This window comes from Mesoplodon mirus (genome assembly GCF_964341445.2).
Source record: "Mesoplodon mirus genome assembly, chromosome: 18".
NCBI classification, from domain to species: domain Eukaryota; kingdom Metazoa; phylum Chordata; class Mammalia; order Artiodactyla; family Ziphiidae; genus Mesoplodon; species Mesoplodon mirus.
Window position 1 is genome coordinate 49,890,068 of NC_138994.1, and position 25,893 is coordinate 49,915,960.

At 40.0% G+C, this 25,893-nt stretch overlaps 1 protein-coding gene across 2 annotated transcripts; it reads right to left on the reverse strand.

The window, feature by feature from the left end:
- Nucleotides 1-5,657: 5,657 nt before the first annotated feature.
- On the reverse strand, nt 5,658-24,463 carry ASPA (aspartoacylase). 2 transcript variants are annotated; one of them, XM_082603598.1, is made up of 6 exons: nt 24,174-24,463; nt 20,315-20,510; nt 18,429-18,522; nt 18,161-18,268; nt 10,838-10,947; nt 5,658-6,433 (listed from the first exon to the last, which is right to left on the reverse strand). In XM_082603598.1, exons 1-6 carry the CDS (start codon nt 24,407-24,409, stop codon nt 6,236-6,238), a joined length of 942 nt encoding a protein of 313 aa, XP_082459724.1. In that variant the 5' UTR covers nt 24,410-24,463; the 3' UTR covers nt 5,658-6,235. The 2 variants fall into 2 exon arrangements, with proteins under 2 accessions (XP_082459724.1, XP_082459725.1); XM_082603599.1 differs by having other exon boundaries at nt 6,253-6,426.
- Nucleotides 24,464-25,893: the final 1,430 nt, after the last annotated feature.

A 25,893-nucleotide genomic window follows, 5' to 3' on the forward strand; every position in this document is an offset into this window, starting at 1 on the left:
GTTATCTGGTAAAAGATTCATGTGGGAACTTTTGAGGTGGAATTATAACGCTATTAACCATGAATTTTAATTTTAAGTGGCACAAAAACCATTCGGCTTTTAGATAACTTGGCTATTGGCTAGTTAATCTGACTTGAGGCAAACTAAGGAGGACAGGCCAAGCAGTCCACTCTCAGCCTTTTTCTCTGCTCTGGGCTACTCCATGCACCAGCTTACCTGGGTGGGTAGAAACTTGGCCCTCGTGCCCCTGATGGGCTGGGTCAGGGAGAGATGCCATGACTGGAGGATGTAGCCTTAGAGCCGTACAATCTGCAGCAGCCCCTGTGCTCTCGGATGACCCAGGGAGCCAACCAGTGCTCTAAGCTCTAGTGGTCAGGCCAAGCTCAAGTGTGAGCAGGGGAGGAAGGGGCTAGGCATGTTCCCCAGAGAAGGGAAGATGTGGGGAGATAGTCCCAGAGGCAGGGGGAGCAGATGTGTTCCAGATGGGCAGAGCTAGTGCCAAAAGTTAGAAATTTCAGGGGAAAAAATTTTAGTTCAATTCAGTCCAGCAACGGCTCCAGATATTGGGGATATTTAAGCAGAAGCTGGTTGAGCATTTATTAAGGATATTGTTAAAGATCACACTCAAATGAACTTGAAGGTCCTTTTAGCCTGGAGATTAGCATCCTGTATCTGGAATTACCTGCTTGCATTTATCCTGAACAGACGTCCTGGTTTGAAGGGCAGCCGCCATGCTCTACACCATGCAGCTGGGAGTTCAGATATGTTTTGATTTGGATATGAATGGATCAAGCCGTATGGTTCTCCATTTCCCACTTGAACGAAAGCTGGGAGGTTAGACAGACAGAAATCAATAACTGGATCTTTGCCTTCTTACATGTATGGAGACCTGTCTGTGGATCTGGATGGAATTTGTTGGCAGGACCATTTTCTATACTGAATCTTCTTCCTGACAGTGGCATCCCCCAAAGGTTTTCAGCCTAGATGGTGTCAGCCTAGGTAGGTTTACCAAGGAAAGCAATGAGTCAAAGAGCATTGGCTTAAAAGGACCAGTTCTCTTATTTTACACCTGGAGACTAAAGCTCTAAAACGAAAGTGGACTTGTTCAAAGTCATGCAGGAGGTCGTATCAGAGCTGTTGAAGCTGGAGTGTTCTGATTCTGAACCACCGATATCCCCCTGCACGATTTTTTTTTTAGCACAGTTATTTGGTAAATTTGAGTCTGCCTTTGTGGTTGACGTATGTGAGGGGACTAGAGCTTTTTGCTCAGATGATTCATGCTGGCAGTCTGCACTGTCCCTGTGATCCCCATGATGGGTTTAAAATTGAAGTGTGTGCATACAGGTGTGTACAAAACCACACACCATGCCACTCTGACTCCACAGGTGTATAAGGACATCTTAAATGATTCACATTTCAGTAATTTAAGGGGAAGGCATTTTCCAGGGGTGGAATCTCCCATGCTCAGATAACAGTTTTGGCTGGAAATTTTCCTTTAACTAAACTCTGCCTCAGGAAGAATCCATTATTTTAGAAATTATGTGATATATCTGTTTGGAATAAAAATGGTGCTTACCTTTCTCCTTGCCGGGGTGGGAGAAGGAGTTCAAGGCTGTACTGTGAAGTCATTGTGTTCATAGAGGGCTCCTGCCTGCCCTGGAGCCCAGTGTTATTGACCTTCTTTTCCTTCCACAAGGCCTGGTGAGCTAAGTCCTTTTGCTCTGGGTAGGGCCCCGGTAGATGGGCCGTCATCTGGGCCTGTAAGCCATACTTGATCTCTGCATTGATTTATATGTTTTTACTGTGATCTTCATCCCAAACACAGAATTGTCACCTTGTTCTCATTGAATGTGCCTGATCCTTGCAAATTCCTTTTACATCTTTTACAGTTTTTAGTGTTGTGTGTGTGTGAAACTCTGTGTTCAAGAAAGGAGTCATAAATGGAGTAAGAACATTTTAGTGCCATTGAAGAAATGCTTTTATGATTTCTAATAAATATTTATTTTGCCTTGTTATGATCATGTTTTATCCTTGTCTTAGGTGTGCCACTATGAAGACTGACTAGAAATCGTAGGGTGTTGCTTAACATGAGTGGATAAAGGGAAGGCCACTTTTCGGACCTAAAATATTATTATTGGTCCCAGCTCAGCACACTAAGACAGACCACCTTTGTGCAGTGTTTACATCTCAAAGTATATCACGTCCAGTACCCCATTTTAACCACTCAATAACTCTGGAAGTAATTTGAGTAAAAGGAGACCTAGAGATTTTAAGTGACATGCCCAAGGAATCACAGCCTGAAAACCTGATAGGTTCAGGTAATATGACCCCAAGCAGGAGGTCCATCCATAGAAATCCCTCCTGTCTACCTCACAGGACCTTTATTTATAAGGAGGCAATAAGGGAATGGACAGGAAAGAGCTGATATTATTACTATCATTATTGCCCAACATACATGTATGTGCATTTTTTCATTCTTTTGAGTTATTTTGAAAGAATGGCAGTTCTCAACTTGAATGCCAAGATGCTGCTGTGTCTTGAGGGGTTGCAGAACTTGCAAACAATTTATTAATAAGTGATGTGCTGCATTTGGTCAATTACTTAATCCAAACGATTCCCAGAATAACACCCTTCACTGGGATATGTCTTCTCGAGTGGCAAGGAAATGGGAATTGTACATAATCCACATCCTAGCTCAAACAGGTTTCAGTCTATAATCTAGGAATGTGCCATCCACGGAAACATTCTGGGTAGACTGATAGAAAAAGGGTAGAAGCCCCTGTTGTAGTATATATTCTGGGAGTGGGATGCCTAGGTCAATGAGGATAAAGTTTTATGACTTTTGATACTGTGAAAAATAATCTTCCAAAAGATATTTTGCAATTTTTTCAGCCTTTGAGATTGTATGATTCCCTATTTATAAAGTGCTTTCATTCATACTGGTTATCTTAATCCACTGTTTTTTAGATGGCTTGTTTAATTTTTATTTTTTTATTTATTATTTTTGGCTGCATTGGGTCTTCGTTGCTGCGTGCAGGCTTTCACTAGTTGCGGCGAGCGGGGGCTACTCTTCATTGTGGTGTGCGGGCTTCTCAATGTGGTGGCTTCTCTTGTTGCAGAGCATGGGCTCTAGGCACGCGGGTTTCAGTAGTTGTGACACGCAGGCTCAGTAGTTGTGGCTCAAGGGTTCTAGAGCGCAGGCTCAGTAGTTGTGGCTCACGGGCTTAGTTTGCTCCGCGGCATGTGGGATCTTCCCAGACCAGGGCTGAACCCGTGTCCCCTGCATTGGCAGGCAGATTCTTAACCACTGTACCACCAGGGAAGTCTCTGTAGATGGTTTGATGGGTATTCTATCTCCATTCAATAGGTGGGGAAATTGAGACTTGGAGAGAGATGGAATGACAGGTAAAGGTCACAGTGCTTTTTCCTGGGCCAAGGATCCAGGTTCTCTGAGATGTACTGGTACGCACTAGTCCAGTAGTGTCAATGAGTTCACATAACAAAGTGGTTTAGCCTAGCCTGAGTCACATTTAAGAATAAGTGTCATCCAGGTAAAGGGAGTGTGGTGGTGGGATAGGGTTTCAATAAGAGGGAACAACATGGGCAAAGACCATGTTGTAGTAGGGAGCTTGGTGCATTTGAGGATGGAGAAAATTGCTGGGGAAAAGGGCTGCAGAGGTAGGCAGAGGCTAGAGCACACAGGACTGTCCAGCTGTGGGGAGGCTTTGAGATTTCCTATCAAGGGTGAGGGGAAACCACCAAAAGCTTTCACACAACGGGATTATTGAATTTCCTTTTTTTCCCCATAGGGTTGCAGGCTTAAAAGGGTGTAATTTTCCATCCGCCATCATTTGGCATATAGTGACAGTCTGAAGAGTGTGGAATGGAGTAAATTCTACCTGGGAGTGATGGGGATACTCAGGAAGTGACTGGGAAAGAAGGCAAGAAGGCAAAGAGAATGCAGAGACATTGGTGGAATATGAAGACATTTCAGTAGAAAAGGAATGGTTGAGCACACTCATTTACTCAACTGAACTTTATCAGACATTTATTAGATTACAGGTGCTGAAAAAGACACTGGTAATGTCCCCAAGTTTGGATGGAAGCAGAGAGGGTCAAAGGGGCAAGCCAAGAAAGGCTTTATAGATGAAATGAGAGTCGAGTTGCATCTGGAAAAAAAAAAAAGGAATTTGCTAACACGAGGTCTTGTGGGGGAGGGGCAGGGATGGAGGAAGAGAAGGGAAGGGAGAAAATTCTAGGTGGAAAGGCCAGTCTGTGTGAAGACACGCAGGAATAAAACAACACAAAGCCGATCGGAACAGAGAGGACCTGAAGGCAGATGAGTCTAGAGAGGTTGTGGGGAGGGAAGGGCAGATCAAAAAGGGCCTTTTCGGTTAGGAATTTCACTAGGCACCGTGCTAAGTACTTATCTGCATTAGCCCACGTAATCCTCACAATAATCCCATGAGAGGGACACTATTATTATGCTTATCCCATTTTATAAATGGGAAAAATGAGTCTGCAGACCGTTAGAAATCAAAATAAAACGGAAAGTGGCTAAAGCCACATAGCAATATGTTATAGTTATAGAATTTTAAAAAATCACACCTAACTAACTCTAAAGATATAAATATTGAGTCAGAGAGAATGAGACCTTATAGAAATAATCAATACAAAACCTGAAATCACAGTGGCCTCAGTTGCACATTGTAAATTTTGTAACTAACTAAAATTTGATGGGAGAGTAAAGTATTTTTGCCAAAATATACGTATGGAAAAAAACTGACCTAGAAAAATTGAACTTAGACATAGAGAACAAAGGAATATTCTATGTTCTATGGGAGAAGGAAGCTTGGTAAAACTTGTTATATACAAAAGGTGATAAATCGAATCTTTAGTAAAGAATTCAGAAGGAAGAGAGTTTATTCCAATGAAAATAATTTTGGTAAAGTGCAAAAATAAAGGCTGAAAATTTAGAAACAGTTTAATTGTGTGCTATAGAGCACTGAACATGGAATGAAATTGGCTTCATGGAATTTGCTTTGCAAGAATGGAACTGTCTATATAGAGAGAGACATATATACGTTACAGACAATGTTAGTGTGATTTTGTAAATATATTTGAAACCGTAAACATGGGCTCCTTGGGGTCCAAATCATGGGATAAAATGTTCTTTACTTGGCTGCCATGAGGAGGGAGGGGAGGCTCCTGCAGGGATTGGAGCGGGAGAGAGGCAGAGTTTTAGCCCAAGGACCTTTGAGGAGAAGAATCCTGGGAGTGAGGGACTTTGGCATTTAGGCCAGGGGGAATGTCTTAAAAGAATGCACTTGTGAACCAGAGATGGCTTTGGGTCACATTTCCACTAGTGTCCACTGCCCTCTGCTCTTTCTGCCTTTACTACCTATGCCACTGGAGCCCAAAGACTTCCTTACACGTTGGTTGGGAAGAAGGGCAAGCGTGTTCTTTCAAAGTAAGAAGGGAGGGCTGGGAGCAACATGCCTCCCAAGTTAGGAAGGAACGTGAGCTTCTAGCGGGGCGTGTGAGAGGTCTGAAGGAGGTTCTTCGCTCCCTGAGGTCAAGGCAGAACAAGTGGGCATGCCAGAGAAGTGATACTTTGTGATGCTTTGTGTGGGTGACTGTCAGTGGACAAAGGACCATTCAGAGTTTCTTGATTTATTCATAATGTCACCTTTACAATCAGCCCTCATTTCTTGTTCACATTTCGTCTTCAAAAGAGCATTTAAGAACCTACAGATAACACAACTACTGCTAAAGTTGATAGACTGGATCCTTAATACTTTATCATTAATTCGAATGTGAAAAAATTTAAAATACCGTTAGTTTCTAGAAGCATTTTTATATTACTTGAAAACATACAACATTTAATTATATGCTCAAGTTATTTTTTTGTATATAGTATCTATTTCAATGTTAAAATTTAAATTCAAAGGCTGTTTACTAAGAATGTTAAACTATCAAAGTATAAGGTATAAAAAGCTATACAGAAATAAGAAATGTGCTTCTTTGAATAAGTTACATACATAAAGTACGATATCTATAAAAGGTATTCATTAATGTATTCACTCATTCAAGAAATATACCTGAATGTCCATTGTGTGCAAGGCACTGGGATAGGTGCTGTGGAAATGAATAAGGCACAGTCCTGCTCTTCAGGAGCTTATGAACTAGTAGAATTTTTCAGTGTACTCTATAACAAGTGAGCTAGAAGTGATTTCTAATGTAAAGAGGAGCGAATACTTTTTGCATTGAGTGTTAGTTTAGCTGTCTTTGCGAAAGCTTCTTTCTTTTCATAATATGCAGCCTCGTTTACAAACACTGGGTACACGGTATGGTCTCCGCCCAATGGAATAGTCTTTCCATCAAGAGTTAAAAACACAGGATCCCCAGGGTGCAATGGTTTCCAGTCTTGATCCTCTCAGGAAACAATTAGAATACATAAATTACATTAGATTTTTCACCTACTTTACAAATTGTATAATGGAAAAGAATATGAAAAAGAACACATATATGTATAACTGAATCACTTTGCTGTACACCAGAAAGTAACACAACATTGTAAATCAACTAGACTTGAATAAAAAATAAATTAAAAAAAATTTTATGTCAGGCTCTAGACAACTAAAATGACAGCATTGTCTTCTTTTAAAAGAGATAGTGTAGAGGCATATGAGTTATCTGACTAAACTGAGATTGAGCAGTTAATTTTGGCAGCGGTTTAAAGAGTTCCCCTTTTTATTTTTATAACTGACACGTGATTATAGTTTGCTTCAATATCAAGTTTGCCTTGAACATTGCCACAGAGATTTATAATATCAAAAGGCAAAACTAAATGCGCATCTCCTCAGGTGCATATTCTAACTCTTGCTACCTGAAGTTAAATTCTGCTCAGCAAAATTTAGGAAATATCCATTAAGAGCCTTCTGTGTATAAGATATTCTACTGTTGGGGATAAAAAATGAGTGACGTTGTGCCTGCATGCTAGGAGGGTCTATACTGGTGGGAACTGGTGGGAGAAGGTGGGGTGTGGGCCGGGAAAACTCTAAGACGACGTGGATATTTCCCATACATGTCCCCACATTAGGATAACAACTGAATCGTTTGAGAGGTCCCCACCAGGGTTTGGACCTGTGAGCCCTCAAACACCAGTGCTGGCACACCATAGGAACCCTAGAGCAGTTCTCCTCAAACTTTGCTGTGTATGCAAACCACATAGGGATCTGGTTGAAGTGCAGATTCTGATTCTATAGGTCTGGGTTGGGGGTTTGAGATTCTGTGTTTCTAACAGTTCCCAGCAGCAGAGCAGCATCACCTGAGAGTTTGTTAGAAAAGCAGAATTTGATTCCCCACCGCAGGCCTACTAATCAAAATCTTCATGTTAACAAATCCCCAGCGGTTCACAGGTGCAACATTTAAGTTTGAGAAGTGTTGCACCACGGCAATTTTCTGAACCCTGGCTGCATGTTACAATTACCTGGGATGTTTGAAAAATATAAATGAATAAAGGCTGGCCCCATCTCAGATACATCAAATGGGAATCTCAAGAGTGGGGCTCAGGCATCACTATTTTCTAAATTTACATACAGTAAAATCCAACCATTTTGGGGTATGATTCTATGAGTTTTGCCAAATGTATAGCACAGAGTCATATAAGCATGTAATCAAGAAGCATAATTTCACCACACACCTCCTCCAATTCCCTCATGCTACTCATTTATAATTTGCTGTTTGTATTTTTTTAAAGCCCCAGGTGATTCTACAGGACAGAGTGGCTGAGAACTACTGCTCCAGACCAGTGGTTTTCAGTCAGAGATGTGCCCCAGAACGACTGACAGGGTTTCTTCAACACCTCCCCACTGTCTGCTAGCCCCACCTGCAGAGATTCCGATGGTCAGTGCTACCCAAACCTGAGCCACATGAAAATCACCTGGTGAACCTAATTGGCTTCTTGTCTCCACCCTGATAAATTAAATCAGAATCCTTGGGCCAGAGAATGAGGATTTTTAAAAGTTCCTAAGGTGATTCACATGTGGCTGGAGTTTGAGAAGCACTGTATTAGTGCTTCTGTGATAGGCTCCAAGCATTTGGGGGTTGGAGTAGGGAACCTGGAGAATTCTAGTGAGCACGTCTGATTAAGAACCATCACTTTTAGAATAAAATCTGGACTCATAACCAGGTGCCTGCCTGAGTCTCTGGCTCCAGGGTCTCTGTTCACTCCCTACTCTCCATTGACACTGGTCTTCTTGCTGTTCCTCAAACACTCCAAGTTTGCTCCAGCCTCAGAGCCTTTGCACTTGGTTTCCACATGGCTGACTTCTCATCTTCCAGGTTCCACCTTCAATGCCCTCATCTCAGAGATGGCTCTTTCTGACCACTGCATCTAGTAGGAACCCTTTGTTAACTGCTCCTATATTATTCTGTTTATTTCTTTTATAGCACTTATTACAATTTGAAATCATGTGGTTGATGTATTATTTATTCATGGTCTGTTCTCCCCTTATTAGTATGGAAGCTCTATGAGAGACCCTATCTTGAATCTCAGGGCCCAGAACAAGCTGAGAAGTCCTTCAAATATATTTACTGAAATAATCAATCAGTCAGTCCCTCCTGTAGAATACTGAGCCGTTCCTTATTGTCTACCAAATCAAAATGATCCTTCCTGACTTTCAAGACCTACAACTAGCCCTGTTTATTACTGATCCCATTAATCTTTTTTTTTTTTTTTTTTTTGCGGTATGCGGGCCTCTCACTGCTGTGGCCTCTCCCGTTGCGGAGCACAGGCTCCGGATGCGCAGGCCCAGCGGCCATGGCTCACGGGCCCAGCCGCTCCGCGGCACATGGGATCCTCCCAGACCGGGGCACGAACCCGTATCCCCTGCATCGGCAGGCGGACTCTCAACCACTGCGCCACCAGGGAGGCCCTGATCCCATTAATCTTACCTCTCTGCCTCCCCAGGATGATTTTTGTATTTTTCATGGATGTCCTTGAGGAATGTAAAACTTACATTTGTAACTATTGATACTATGTATAAAATAGATAACTCATGAGAACCTACTGTATAGCACAGGGAACTCCACTCAGTGCTCTGTGGTGACATAAATGGGAAGGAGATCCAAAAAAGAGGGCATATGTGTATACGTATAGCTGATTCACTTTGCTATACAGTAGAAACTAACACAACATTGTAAAGCAACTGTACTCCGATAAAGAAATTTTTTTAATCCTGTGTTGTAGCCGGTTGTGACATCATCACCTTGGCCTCTGCTTCTTGTATGTGCAATTTTTGTTACCTGTAGTGCTCTCCTCTGTTCTCTCCCCCAATCTTTATCTTTCTGTCCTTTAAAACACTGCCTAAGGCTCCTTCTTCAAGTTTCCACCCAGATCCCACTAAGGCACAAAGCTGGATTTGCTCCACGAGTCTGGCTACTTTATTAAGATGTAAGTCTGAATAACTATCATTAGGGTCATTAAACAGGAGTCTGGACTGGATCAGTGGTTTTCCACCCTAATTACCCATGCCAATAAGATCAGATTATCCCAGAGTGGGGGCCCGGCATTGGTTTTTGTTTTTTGTTTTTTGGTTTTTTTTTTGCAGTACGCGGGCCTCTCACCGTTGTGGCCTCTCCCGTTGCGGAGCACAGGCTCCGGACGCGCAGGCTCAGCGGCCATAGCTCACGGGCCCAGCCGCTCCGCGGCATGTGGGATCTTCCCGGACCGGGGCACGAACCTGTGTCCCCTCCGTCGGCAGGCGGACTCTCAACCACTGCGCCACCAGGGAAGCTCCATTGTTATTTTTTAAAAGGCTCTCTAGGCAATGTGCATCCAGGGTTGAATGCACCAGATTAGACAATCCATTGGATCACTTCCACATTTCTGAGGTCTGAGATTGTGCATGGAGATGGATGTTTTAGCTTTTTGGAATCTTTGCTCCTCTCTGCTTTTATCTCTGCCTTTTCCAGTTTTAAACCTCCTATACATTCCTAAGAGCCTTTTCCTCCCCTTCACTATGCCATTATTGACCAAACCACACAAGGAGCAGATATTGAGGTTTTGAGGAGTCAGGAAAAGGTGGCAGAAAACATTCCAAAGAAAGAGGTTCTGATTGTTTTGCTCTAACTTATACAGTAGTGATCACAGGGAGGTGGTAGCAATGTGGTCAACTGCAAAGAACGTTCGTTCTGGATCTGTCATCAATAACTATAGGACTGGGCTTCCCTTGTGGCGCAGTGGTTGAGAGTCCGCCTGCCGATGCAGGGGACACGGGTTTGTGCCCCGGTCCGGGAAGATCCCACATGCCGCGGAGCGGCTGGGCCCGTGAGCCATGGCCACTGGGCCTGCGCATCTGGAGCCTGTGCTCCGCACCGGGAGAGGCCACAGCAGTGAGAGGCCCGCGTATGGCAAAAAAAATATAGGACTATGGGAAGGATCTAATTTTAGAGCCTCTGTTTTCTTATATTAAAATAGATTTAATAATTCTTACCCATTGCACCTGAACAGGAATTTCACATTCTCTGACCCCCATCCCCACCTCATTATTCTGTTATAGCATCTGGTTATCTTCAAGATCACAGCTTAGACTTCAGTATATCTAGACTATAAATTCCACAAGAATATAAACCATGTTCACTGATGTACCCCCAGAGCCAGCAAAGGATTTACTCAGTAAATATTCACTGAGTGACGGTCTGAATACCTTAGACTGCAGTGTTTTTGAGAACATCAAATGAACTAATGCATGTAAAATGCTTTATGGACTGTAAAGTTCTACTCAAAGGTAGGGCATCGTTATTTTCATTTAAAAGAAATAACGAATGTTACCTGCAGTTTAGGGTGGATAATAGCAGCAATTTCTCCACTTTCATTCCTGGGATAATCAACTTTCTCCATTATTTTATAGACTTCAATAGCACAGGGAGGAAATTCTTTTCCTATGGCAAAAACAATATGTATAAATAGCAACTAACAAAATCTCCTGAAAAAAGGGAAGTTGACACTTTAAAGAAGGAAGAAGAACAACAACCAAAAACTGAAGACAGACAGTTACAGGGAGAGCACACTATTTTCTTGCTTTTAAACCATTTTATTGTGAAGTACAACACTCAGAAAGTACATAAAACATAAATATATAGTTTAATGAACTGTAAAGTGATTAGCCATGTAACCACCACCCAGGACAAGACCATTGTCTGCATACCAGCATCCCCTGCATGTCTCTTTCCCATCATAATCCCATCGCCTTCCCATTTGAGCTGTAACCACTAATTTTGGTAATGACTCACTTGCTTTACTTTATAGCTCCACCACCCATGCATGAATCCCACACAATATAGGTTTGCCTACTTCTGAATATTTTACAAATATAATCAATCAATATATGCATCTTGCGTCTCTTTTTTTTTTTTTTTTTGCGGTACGCGGGCCTCTCACTGTTGTGGCCCCTCCCCTCCCGTTGCGGAGCACAGGCTCCAGACGCGCAGGCTCCGGACGCGCAGGCTCAGCGGCCATGGCTCACGGGCCCAGCTGCTCCGTGGCATGTGGGATCTTCCCGGACCGGGGCACGAACCCGCGTCCCCTGCATCGGCAGGCGGACTCCCAACCACTGTGCCACCAGGGAAACCCTGTTGTCTTTTTTTTTTTTTGCGGTTCGCGGGCCTCTCACTGTTGGGGCCCCTCCCGTTGCGGAGCACAGGGTCCGGACGCGCAGGCTCCGGACGCGCAGGCTCAGCGGCCATGGCTGTCTTCTTAAGATCAACTTCTGGGGAAGATTCATCCATATTGTGGTGTGTAGCTATTGTTCATTTTATTTACAGTATAGTAGTCCGCTGTGAGAAAATGCCATAATTTATTTATTCTTTCTATGGTTTATAGACATCTTGCACGTTTCCAACTTGGGGCTATTAAGAAAAATGCCACAGGTTTGTACAGCTTCAGGCAGAGAGCTGCTCTGCCACCACTAACACTGAGACACTGTACAGGATCTTCTTTCTGGTGCTTGAATGTCCTAACCTAAACCTGAAAAAGCCACCCTAGAGGCACATGTCATTGGCCATAACAGCTCTTGCTCTAGTGTTATCTTATTTCATCATTGCCAGCATTACCAAAATGCTGAGTGTTGGCTCTGTGACTAATGATCTCAGGTCCCAGAGGCCTTTAACTTCCTTGGCCTATGGAGTAAGTGGACAATATATTATAAAGGACTTGTACCCTTTCTATGAACAATAAGAAGTTTAGGTTTCATAATCCTGAACCAATCCAATATACCAAATAATCCAACACTCGATTTCTTATTTTCTTTGATTTCTTTGTTTCTTCTATTTATTGGATTTGTCTGTGTCCTACTGAGTTTTTCATGGTTACACTGTTCTTGAAAAATGAAACTTCCAGGCTGTCTAATAGGTTAGAGTGGCTTTTAAAAAAATTCAATTTATTTAAACTAAAAAACCCCTCATACAGTTCATCCATTTCTCCCATCCCTACCTGTTTCTGCTTTAAGGCAACCCCCAATTTGTTTTCTGTATCTACGAGCTTGGTTTTAAATTTTTATTTATTCATTTTTAGATTTGACATATAAGAGAGATATGGTAATTGTCTTTCTCTGCTTGACTTATTCATTCAGCATAATGTCCTTGAGGTCCATCCATGCTGTCCCAAATAGTGAGACTTCATTCTTTTTTATGGCTAAATAATATTCTATTGTATATGGATACCACAATTTCTTCATCCATTCTTCCATTGATGGACACAGGTTGTTTCCATACCTTGGCTATTGTAAATGATGCTGCAATGAACACGGAGGTGCCTATAGCTTTTCGAATTAGTGTCTTCATTTTCTTTGGATAAATACCCCAAAGTGGAATTGCTAGATCATATGGTAGTCCTATTTTTAATTTTTTTCAGAACCTCTATGCTGTTTTCCATAGTGGCTGCACCAACTTAGATTCCCACCAACAGTGCACAAGTGTTCCCGTTTCTCTACATCTTCAACAAAACTTGTTATTTCTTATTTTTTTGATAACAGCCATTCTAAAAGGTGTGAGGGGACACCTCATTATAGTTTTGATTTTAATTTCCCTGAAGATTAATGATGTAAAACATTTTTTCATGTATCTGTCAGCCATCTGTATGTCTTCTTTGGAAAAATGTCTATTCAGATCTTCTGCCCATTTTTAAATCACACTTTTTTTTTTTTTTTTTTGCTGTTGAGTTGTATGAGTTCTTCACATATTTTGGATAGTACTCCCTTATCAGATATATGATTTGCAAGTATCTTCTCCCATTCAGTAGATTGTATTTTCATTTTGTTGATGGGTTCCTTTGCTGTGCAGAAGCTTTTTAATTTGACATAGTCCCACTTGTTTATTTTTGCCTTTGTTGCTTCTGCTTTTGGTGTCAGATTCAAAAAATCACCAAGACCTATTTCAAGGAGCTCACTGCCTATGTTTTCTTCTATAAGTTTTATAGTTTCAATTCTTATGTTCAAGTCTTTAATCCATTTTAAGTTGATTTTTGTGTATGGTGGTTAAGATAGTGGTTGAGTTTCATTCCTTTGCATGTGGCTGTCCAATTTTCCCAACACCATTTATTGAAGAGACTGTCCTTTCCCCATTGTATATTCTTTGCTCCTTTCTTGTAAATTAAATGACCATATATACATGGGTTTATTTCTGGGCCCTCTATTCTGTCTCATTGATCTGTGTGTCTGCTTTTATGCCAATATTATATGGTTTAATTACTACAGCTTTGTAATATGGTGTGAAGTTAGGGAATGTGATGCCTCCAGCTTTGTTCCTCTTTCTAAAGATTGCTTTGGCTATTCAGGGTCTTATATGGTTCCATAAAATTTTAGTTAAGGATGTTCACAAACAACACTAAACCAAAAGATGTTCTCAAATTATTCCTACCGACACACTGTCCACAAGTACATCGAGGTAGGACAGAGGTAGAAAACAGAACTTAAAAAGCCAGTGTGGGAGAGGAGGCTAGGGCTGGGAGTCATGATACCTAGGCTCTAGTCTCCTAGCTGTGTAAACTTGAACAAGACACTGAACTTCTCAAAGCTCACTTTCTTTACCTCTCAAATGACGGTTTCACATTAGTTTACCTTGGAGAACTCTTCCAGCTCTGACATTCTGTGATTGCATAACTTCAGGAGGACGTTCAACTGGTTAGATGACTTCCCCACTGTGCTCCTTCTCTTAACTAAGTATGTTAAACATTTGGGTAGCTCCTGAGCAGTGAGATATTGGGATGCAGGCAGTCTGCCAATAGTGGAGTCCAACTTACAAAGACGCAGCATTAAACAACCCAATGCCCAGAAACTTGGAAAAGGAGTAGTTTACATTTATACCAGGCAAACTCTTAATAAACAAGGTGAACTTTCATCCAACGTAGAGCCCATAGTGTGCTATGGTTGCAATCCGAAGAAAAATCTTCCTTTCCCCTTGGCGTGGAAAGTGCTGCCAGGGTTGGAATGCAGATACCCCATGATTACTTCTGTATCAGTTAGCTTTTGCTGCATAACACACTATGCCAGAGCTTAGTGGCATAAAACAACAACCTTCTAATTTAGCTCATGACTCTGTGAGTTGGTTGGCCCGTTCCTCTAGTCTAGGCTGAATTGGCTGATTTCTAATTGGCTTGCTCATGCATTTGTGGTGAGATGGCAGGTCAGCAGGAGGCTGGATGATCTAAGACAGCTTTACTCTCATATCTGGCATTTGACAGGCTGTCAGCTGGAGCTGCAGGACTGTTGGCTGGGGTGTCTCAGTTCTCAGCCTCACAAGTCTCTCATTATCCAGCAGGCTAGGGTGGACTGATTCACATAATGACAGTGCAAGGTTCCCAAGGTCAGCAAGAGAGCAAGCCCTGATGTTCAAGTTCTTTTCCAACCTCTTCTGTGGCACAAAACATGTCACATGGCCAAGCCAGATTCAGGTGGTAGGAAAACAGACTCCATCTCTTGATAGGACATGGAAGCAGGGAAGGGAAGAATTTGTGGCCATTTTTAGAATTTACCACACCTTCCAAGATGAAGATGGAAACATCAGTTGTCATACATTTAAACCAGAAGGTCCATTGGGAGGAAAGGAGAAAGTGGTAGAACACAAAGGAGCATGTTTTTGCTACTTACAATCTCAGAGCTAGAAGGAGTCTCAAATGCCTAAGCTTCATCGATGCTTGAATATTCTCCATATCTTTCTGACCAAGTGGTCATCTTGCTCCTGCTTTTAAACAGCCTCACAAAGTGTGGTCTGTTCCATTGTTGGTCAGCTTCGTTAATTAGAAATTTCTTTCTTTTTTTCTTTTTCCTTTTTAATATTTATTTATTTGGCTGCGCCAGGTCTTAGTTGCAGCACGCGGGATTTTTTTTTTAGTTGAGGCATGCAGGACCTAGTTCCCTGACCAGGGATCGAACCTGGGCCCCCTGCATTGGGAGCGCGGAGTCTTAACCGCAGGACCTCCAGGTTAAGTCCCAGAAATTTCTGTCTTTAAGTAACACTATCCCACCGATTCTATTCTGGCCTCTGAGTCACAGAAAACATGTCTAATTCCTTTCCAATATAATACTTCTGAAACTCTGAAATAAAATTGGCCTTAAGACTTCTTTTTGCCAGTCTAAGTATCTTTGATTCTATCAGTCTCCACTCATATTGTCACATACAGGAGGATACATGTGAAGGTACTTTGTAAACTGAAGTTCTATGTGCATCTTTGGGATCATTCCTATTATGGTTTTCAAACTCTTCAACATGCTCAACTAACTCCTTGGCTAACCTTTACTTTATAGATGTTTCTCCTGAAATATGGACTTGGAATTTATTCAGAGGTCTCCAAATGTTGTTTAGCCAAGCAGAAAAGAGACTATCACCTCCTCCATTCTGGGATTTTTTAACATGAAAGTAAAATTTTGTTCCTGATGTATTTAACCTTAAACATTTGGTTTAGATTATTGTTAAATATTGTCAGAACTTTTTGGATCCACCTTTTGAACCCAGATATTTTCCTGATAGCTTCCCGTCACTTACCACTTATATAAGCATGTCACTTATGTCCTTATCCAAGTCACTAATAATAATTTTGAGTAGTACAGAGCCAAAAATGGAGCTCTTCTATACATTTCTAGAGACTTTTCTTCAGACGGTTATGATCCTTTTGCCAGCATTGTTTGGATAATGGTGCTCTTTCCATGTTAGTTAAAAATCCATCAAACTGGAGAGTCTAAATTAATAATGGTTTTAAAATTTTGAATTGCAGAATCCTTTGGTTAAATGAAATGTTACAAGGAGAAAACAGATAGAACTGCTCTGATTGAAGCAGAGGTGGGCTGGCTGTCCCGGAGCTACTAGGACAGCTACTAAATCCCTACCTGGTAGCAGGAATCTATCGATTGTGATTTGAAAACCATGTTTTTTTTTTCAGTCAGGTTTGTGGCCTTCTACTTGGGTGCATTGTTTCTTTTCTTTTTTCTTTTTTTTTTTAACATCATAGTCTCACACTCACTATTTGAACGGTTTCTTGTGAATAAGTGATGACCTTCCCAACACCAGGTCCACTAGATGGTATAGAACCTGTCCTCAGACAAAGGTGGTAGAATGCTGATTTTCAGTCTTTGTGGCTTTGGAGTCAAAGGATTCCCAAGCACAGAAGAAATTCCTGTGACCACAGTAGGGTGCACAAACAGGTTAAGGGATTATACTCCCCACAGTCACTGAACTGTTCACCAGCTCTGTCACTGTAATGGCCCGTTCCTCAACAATAATTTCAGTTCTGCCTGTATGAATACTTATTTACATAAGATGCCTCTTTGATTTTACTTTTATTATAATTCTTAAAAATTTTAAAGTTATTTTTAAAATAATTAATAGATTTCATTATTTTCTCTGCTGCAGTTTTAGGTTTACCAAATAAATGAGCAGGTAGTACACAGAGATCCATGGATCCATCTCACCACCAGCCCCATCTAACTGTTTTGTAACTGCACAAATAATACATGAATACATCGTTCTTCCTGAACACAATTAGAACAAAATTAACCTGGTTTTCCCCTCCTCTCCCCAGTAATTGCTGTTATCAGTTTGATATGTTTTCTTCTAGAACTGTTCCTATGTACTAACATATATATTTATGTGTATTCTAGCAAGTGTTTATTATTATTATTTTGAAGCAAATTGGTATATTGTATGTTTTGGTCTGCAACTTGCTTTCTTTCAATCAACAATGTAGTTTGAAGATCTTTCCATGCTATTTTATTTAACTAACGAACTGATGGATATTCAGGTCATTTCCATTGTTTTGCTTTACATACAATGCTGCAGTAACCACCCTGGTATGTGGCATGTAGGTGTGCATGTGTTTGTGTTTCTTTGAGATGTGGAACTGCTGGGTCATAGGATTTGTGCATATTAGAAACTGGTTACTGTAAAATTATCCTCTAAGTGTCTTTTTTTTTTTTTTTTGGTGGTACGTGGGCCTCTCACTGTTGTGGCCTCTCCCGTTGCGGAGCACAGGCTCTGGACGCGCAGGCCCAGCAGCCATGGCTCACAGGCCCAGCCGCTCCGCGGCATGTGGGATCTTCCCAGACCGGGCACGAACCCGTGTCCCCTGCATCGGCAGGCGGACTCTCAACCACTGCGCCACCAGGGAAGCCCCCTCTAAGTGTCTTTACCAATTTATACCAGCAGGGAAGGAGAGTGTCTCCTTTTCCTACACCCTTACCAACACTTAATATTATCAGATTTTAATATTTTCCCAATCTAATGGGAGAAAATGGTTTTGCATTTTAATTTGCACTTTTTGATTACTAGTGATATTGGACACCTTTTCATCTGCTTATTGGACATTTGTATTTCTTTGCTTTTAAAAATGGAGATTAATAGGAAAATGAGGATTTCATTTGGGGAGCTTTATTTGGTAGCTGCTTCTCTTGAATGTGTCTACACTGGTCATTGATGAATGGCTGAAGTGATTGAATTTTTAAAAAAGCAACTAGTGTCACAAACATGGCAAATTTAACCTAGGTTCCACTGCTATTTCAATGTTTAGTGGTTAAGTCATTATGTGTCCTCCATCTCATCTTCCTTTTCTGATTTATTTACACACACAAGCTAACAATTAAAGAAACAATTTCTGCCTACTACTTACCTTCATTGAAATTATGTATAAAATCAAGAGCATGTTTAATCATTTTTCTCATTTGATCCAGAATGTCAGCTCTCAGAACCCCTTGAGGTTGGGGACCAACTTCTATACCTAGGTACAGAAGCGGAGATAGTCACACTTATATAAGTATTAGAATATAAGATCGAGCATTCTCATATATCAAGATCTAGAATCTCATCATTAAAAATGATTAAAGAGTTTCATCTCCGACATATTTTGTTTAGTTGTGACAGTGGGAAATATGACTTACCAACAGGATACTTGGCTATAGAACGAGTGGTTGCATATCTGAGGGAAGGATGCTCAATAAGGTAAACATAGCAGGGTAATGGAGCCAAAGAAGTCTGAAAGGAATTTAAAACATTTTTCTTATTATGTAAAGACCATATGCCTTGTTCTCTTTGCTATTAGAGAGTCAATAATGTCTTCAATATGTCTCACTTCATCAACTAAGGTTAGTAAGACAGCTTTAGGAAACACACTCTAAAATCCGATGGTATTATTAAAGCTTTGAAAGCACATAAATGAATTACATATAAAATTGGATAATACATAGCTTTCTGGATAAAATGTACATTAAACAATTCCCCAGAACCATAAACAAAGAATATGAACAAATTCTTTTTCTGAATGGTTTTGGTTATTGTTGTTGTCACCACTGGTTACACTTACTATTTAGCTTAGTACTGGTCTCTTAAAGAATTCTTTTTCTACCCCTAGGGGCCAGGTCCCTACAGATGTTGGGTAACTCCCCCTACCTCCACTTATCTGAATGAGAATTCAAGACGGCCCTCTCAGTTTTTTTTTTTTTTACATCTTTATTGGAGTATAATTGCTTTACAATGGTGTGTTAGTTTCTGCTTTTTAACAAAGTGAATCAGTTATACATATACATATGTTCCCATATCTCTTCCCTCTTGAGTCTCCCTCCCTCCCACCCTCCCTATCCCACCCCTCTAGGTGGTCACAAAGCACCGAGCTGATCTCCCTGTGCTATGCGGCTGCTTCCCACTATCTATCTATTTTACATTTGGTAGTGTATATATGTCCATGCCACTCTCTCGCTTTGTCACAGCTTACCCTTCCCGCTCCCCATATCCTCAAGTCCATTCTCTAGTAGGTCTGTGTCTTTATGCTGCTTCTGTGCCTGGCAAGCAAAGTATTCAGCTCTCCCTTCAATCAGCAACAAAGAATAGCTGCATTATGATCTCTTACCAGAACTACTATTTAGTCAACGCCAAAAAATTCAAGGAAACAAAACTAATAGTTAATCTTTACTATCTGCCAGGCATTCAGCTAAGTGCATTAAATATTTTATCTCATTTAAGGCTTATAACAGCCATATGGGGTAAGTATTGTTATTATGTCAATTTTATAAAATGAAGAAAGCAAGGTTTTGGGAGTTGAATATCTTGTTCAAAGTTAGTGAGAGAAAGCCAGGATTTGAACCCAGGCACTGGCTATATGGGTCACACTCTTTCCATTAAATCATACTAGCTCATACCAGCTCTCCGGAAGGAAGGCTATCCTTTATATAAAAATAATCATACAGTTTATTATTTGTGTTTTTGTTTGCTTGTTATTCTCTAGCAGTTTTTCTCTAGGTATAGCAATAGATTGCTGATTTTTTCCTCTTGTAGATTTTTGAGCCTTAAAATGATTAGCTATATGAAGTACTGAAAGATCAGATGTATGTTAGGGTATCTGAATCAAATGGAGACAAGGGCAGGACTAAAGAGAGCCAATCTTTTTACCATTGGTCTTTAGTCAACATTAAATGACTATTTTTTGAGCTTCCTAAAATGGTAATTGAGCCACTTCAACCATACCATTTAAAATTTTGATATTAATTTTACCACATAGCCTATGATTTGGTGGCTGTCTTGATAAAAGATTTAAAATTTTATAGACACAATGGTCCATATGTTTTATTATTTTATTCATTGCATTTATTGTTTTACTCATTTCTTCTCCTTTTCTCCCGCCTGTCACTACTACCTCTATTCTGGTGCTCCTCCCAACCCCCCACTTCCCTTGGACCCTCCCTCCTGACCCTTTTCTGCTTGTTTCACATCTATAAGTGACTTAAAATTATGGGTCCTATGCTAACTTATAAATTAATAACATTGACATTACCTTAATATAATGAAACATCTGAATTAAAAAGTCATTCCTGGAATCTTCAAGAATAAGAGTGCACCCCATATTAGAAGTAGTGTTGTGAAGGTCAAAAATAATGTCATAGGAATCTTCACTATCTTTTGGACCAAATAAATGATTTATTTCTTGAGCCCTTCTCACTTCATATGGCAAATCCTCTGACATTTTTTTGCTGTTATTAGCAGAGAGAAAAAGATTAACAACATCTGTGGCTAAGGTAACATAAATATACAATAAGAACACAGTATATAAGAAACTAGTTGCCAAACCTTTAATATGAAAAATCTGTGAAGGAATTGGAAATTTATTTGAAAACTTTATAATCAAAAATTTACATTTTTCCTTCCATTTGATTCCATGTAATGTTGCATTGACATGCTTGCAAATAATAGTTCATTTATGTGGCTGGTCACAAGAAGGACATTTCAGTTTATCATTTGACTTCAACCCTGAACAAAATTCTTCCATTAATTTAATCAGCAGTCTCTTAGTAGTTAAGTGCACTAGGCTATAATGGAACTAGATCATCAAATGCACCTATTTTTCTTTTTTTTTTTTTTTGCACTACAGCTAGTTCTAGTGCACAAAAATAGTCAAACTTAGGTGCTCAGATCATCTAATTAGGGATTCTTAAGTGATGTCCAGGAACCACTAGTGGTTCAGGGTCAAGCTTTACAGAGGAGAGTCTGTAGACCCTGCAAAAATACAAAAATTTGCAGGTATATGCATACGTGCATTTTCTGGGATGACGGTTGATAGTTTTTATTGAATTCTCAAATGAGTCTCTACCTGCCCCACCCCCAGTGGTTAGTATACATTTTTTTCTTAATGTACATGATAATTTAAATTTATTTTTCCTCATTAAAGCATTCAACCACATTTCTCTCTAATTCCATTTATTTCCATCCTCTGACTGTTTTTGTTAGTATCTTCAAAGGACCTACAATTTGCGCCTGGGTAATTCTTGCCTGGAAGTCAGTCAAGAAATTGGAGCAGCCATTTTTCAACTATGGGACAAAAACTGCACATCAAGGCCAGTGCAGTGGGAAGATAGGAGGAGTCTGTGGCACTGATGATATCATTGAGCCACTGTACCAGCCTGGACTGCCTACCTCTTGACTTATTACTTGTGAAAAACAAACCCTTAATTGTTTAAGCCACTGTTTTCAGATTTCTATTATATGCAACCAGACATAGTTCCTAAAGGACACATATGCACTTTAAAAGTTAATTCATGCAACAACTTCATGAATTCTCCCCCTCCCCCAACTGATTTGCTTCTCATTCTCCCCCATGTGAGTAAATCACACCACAGCCACCCAGTTGCTCATGGTCAAGGCTTGAAGTCTTGAAAGATAATGGACACTTTGAGTTCTTGTGCCTGGAATCCAGATCCCACGGGAAGAGTCCCAAAGGATAAAGCTGAAAGAATAGGCAGGAACAATATCCTAAAGGGAATGACATGTATATACTAAATTACTTAAATCTATTCTGGATAGGAGATTTTTGAAGAATTTTTAGCAGGGGAAAGACATGACAAGATTTGCATGTTAGAATGATCCCTATGGCTAGTGCCATACAGACAATACATGGTAGGAAGGGTTGGAGTAAGGCTGGATGCAGGAAGATTCTTTAGGACGCACTCTAACTACCTATAGAACAAGTAAACTAAGGCAGTAAAAATGGTGAGGAAGACTGGATTTGCAAAGTACCTACAACTATTCAATATTTGAATAATTGTTTTTTTTATTAGTTTCTGCTTTATAACAAAGTGAATCAGTTATACATATACATCTGTTCCCATATCCCTTCCCTCTTGCGTCTCCCTCCCTCCCACCCTCCCTATCCCACCCTTCCAGGCGGTCACAAAGCACCAAGCTCATCTCCCTGTGCTATGCGGCTGCTTCCCACTAGCTATCTACCTTACGTTTGGTAGTGTATATATGTCCATGCCTCTCTCTCTCTTTGTCACAGCTTACCCTTCCCCCTCCCCATATCCTCAAGTCCATTCTCAAGTAGGTCTGTGTCTTTATTCCTGTTTTACCCCTAGGTTCTTCATGACATTTTTTTTTCTTAAATTCCATATATACGTGTTAGCATACGGTATTTGTCTTTCTCTTTCTGACTTACTTCACTCTGTATGACAGACTCTAGGTCTATCCACCTCATTACAAATAGCTCAATTTCGTTTCTTTTTATGGCTGAGTAATATTCCATTGTATATATGTGCCACATCTTCTTTATCCATTCATCTCGATGATGGACACTTAGGTTGGGAGACTTTGTAACCCACTAGGCGTAGGGGATGAAGAATGGGGAAGGTTCTAAGATGATTTCCATAGGTGATTTGGTGGGTAATCGTGACATCACTGAGATGACGAATAAAGGAAAAGCAGCAAAATTTGGGAGAGGGAAGATGAGAGAAGGTAATTATCTATTTCATAAGTTTCCATAACCACCCTGAGAGAGAACTGTCTAGCCTCTGATAAGTGTTAAATGCAAGAAGTAGAAAGTGAATTTAATTAAAGAGACTACTCTCATTGAAATGCATGTTATTGAGTGGTCATAATAAGAAAACTCACTCTAGTTCATCTCAGAGTTATTTGGGAAGTTAACATGCCAACTAAAAGTTATTCTTCAAGAAATCCTTACTTGTAATATGAGTTAGTTGATAGCTGTTTTAGGTGAATAGATAAACCTTAATTGTGTTGACATAACCTCAGTCATGAAGATAAAGCATTTTTGAAATTAAAATTTATGTTAGTGAGAACATGGCCTGATACGCAAGCTATGGCTAATGTATAATTGCCTCAGAAGAATTTATTCCATAAAGTGAGGCAAATTTGTATAAATGTAGTAACCATCTTTTGATCTGTGATGAGATTAACTCTTTAAACTCAAATTAGGATTTAATAGAAAATGAGTACATAAAGTGGTGCTCCATTAGTTGCTCCTGTGCATGTCTTATATCTTAGCTTGTAATCTGCCAACCCACTGAAAGTAGAAACCACTTTGTACACAGCTTTGTACTCCCACAGTACCTAGCACAGTGCCCCATGAAGAGTAGGTATTTAATAATATTTTTATGTAAATTAAAGAAAGAAGTGGTAAAAAGCTTAGAAGCCTATATATCTACAGTAGTAGCTATAAGGATGTAAAAAAAGGCAAAAATAATAAGGACATACCTAGAGTGTTATGATTGCATACCCTGTATGCAATGTATCATCAGCAGTAATTTAAACTCAGAAAATTCAGGTCTTAGTAATCCATTACTGAAGGTAGTACGTCTGCTCCTCAGATCACAGAGTGGTCTAATGTTTTCTGATGATGGACACACTCTTTCATTAAACAAATATTAACTGAAACATTGCACTTTTCTTAACTAGAACTTTCTGCACTACCACAAACATAGTTGCAAAACACATAGTAGTAAATCACCTAGAAAGCTAACAACTATGTACCCAAGCATAGTGGCCAAGCATTCATTTAATGCAAAAGACTATTAAATCTGTTTCTTTAAAGATATGACTTAAAAATGAAAACCTTTGTTATTTGTTGTCTCAGTCTGTATAGAATACATTTAAAAACCAAATCAGTTAAGAACAGTCTGATGGTTATGAAAGTTTATAAAAGAGCACATGAACGCCCAGTTTAGAGAACTGAGTAATTCATAATGGCGTATAACAAAAGTGAAAGTGACCTTATTCACAATAGCGACTATATGTACAAACATGAATATCAAACATATGTACATGTGCTCCCACACACACTACTTTGCAGACACATCCACATACACACACGTGTGCATGCGTACACACACAACGTATAGTCTTACCCAAGATTTTCAGGTCCAAAAACTCGATTCAGGTCACAGTCAATATATCTGGTGCACTCCTTCACTGCTCTTGGGTTGGTAATAAATGGTTTTACTTCCAGCCCTGTTCTCTGAATCTCAGTGCCGTTCTCCAGCCAGTGCTTAACTAAGAATACTCCTGTTAGTTCATTCCCATGAGTTCCTCCAAAGATAGCAACCTTTTTAATAGGATCTTCAACAGCGTGACAGGAAATCATTTTATCAAGTAGTTTTATCTGATTTCTGCAATTCAGAAGAGAGGAGATCAAAGAAAACTTAATTTTGTAAGCAAAGTTTAGAAATTTAAATCTAAATGAGACTTTAACCAAAGTGCAAAGTTAACCACGCGAGAACTTGAGTGGAGTGTACTTTAATTTTCTGTTACAAGTTCTGAGCCCTGTTTATTATAAGAACACTCCCTTATTTAGCCCTGCCCTTTACCATATTTGGATTAAAATATGCAGAGATCAACTAGAGATACAGCTGTTTAACTTCTAACTCCCTCAAATGGTCGGTAGACCTAAATGCAATAATAAATTAACATCTCACACTAATGCAAAACTTCTGTTTTCTCTTCAGCTAGAATGTCTTCTAATGGTGCTTTCATGACTATTTGTAGTCGTAAAAATAGATTACACTTTTCTTATCCTCAAAAATATAAAAAATAAAGAAAAGGTCTATAGTATGCCAGTTATTATTCAATATTTATGTTTCCACTTTAAACCATTTCTTCTCTGAAACGAGTTCAGGCCCTGTTTTATCATCTGAGGGCATTTGAATTCCATCTCTATAAACAGCCAATGGCAGATCTTCAGAGACCTCCTCTGGAACCACTGTCCTTTCTTTCAGAATGCTTTTTCATGGTCAGAGATGCAAGAACCAAATCAATGATCACTGGGTCTTAAAAAGCTACTTTGAAACATGCTGTCATTTCTTTCTCATGAAGTTATTAGTAATTCTATGTCGACTTGCTTAGGGATCTTCCTCACTTTTTGCCCAAATACTAAAGGAAAAACAACTGTTAGTCATTTTCAAGACTTTGTAATGCCTGAAAATGTCTTGGGGCATGCTATATATACCAACCAGATTATATGAGTTTATATGGACACAGCCTAACTTACTGGCAACAGAGACTCTCCACTGGAATGTGTTACTCAAGAGGGGGTCTTATTAGGGGAAACTATCCAGAATACTGTACTAAGATGATTACATCCCTTTGCAGAAATGACTCTGAGCCAAATCCGATTTGATTTCATGCTCAATCATCCAGAAAGTCAAACATGTTCAAGTACTGAAAACACTATGTGCTAGTAATGGGAGATTGTTTGAAAGGGGTACGACAAGAGTAATTCATTACAACTGCAGAGTAGTTCAATTTATAATGTTTTTCCGCATATGTTATCTCAGTTTATTCACATATCCACTTTATGAGATAGGATAGGTTAGGTATTGACATCCCCATTGCAGAGGTAGAGAAAAAAGAGGTTAAGTAACTTGGTTAAATTTCCCGAGCTTCCAGGAGAAAACTAGGCCTGAGATCTAGGTTTGCTGAATCTAAGCCCAATGTTTTTCACAGAACAAAAGGGTGTTCCCTGTTATTTTTGGCTTTCTCCAAAGTTCTAATTTTGCTCTTTCTGAATTCACATGAACAGTCACTACAATGTACTCAGGAAACAAACAAGCTTACAAACAAACACATGAT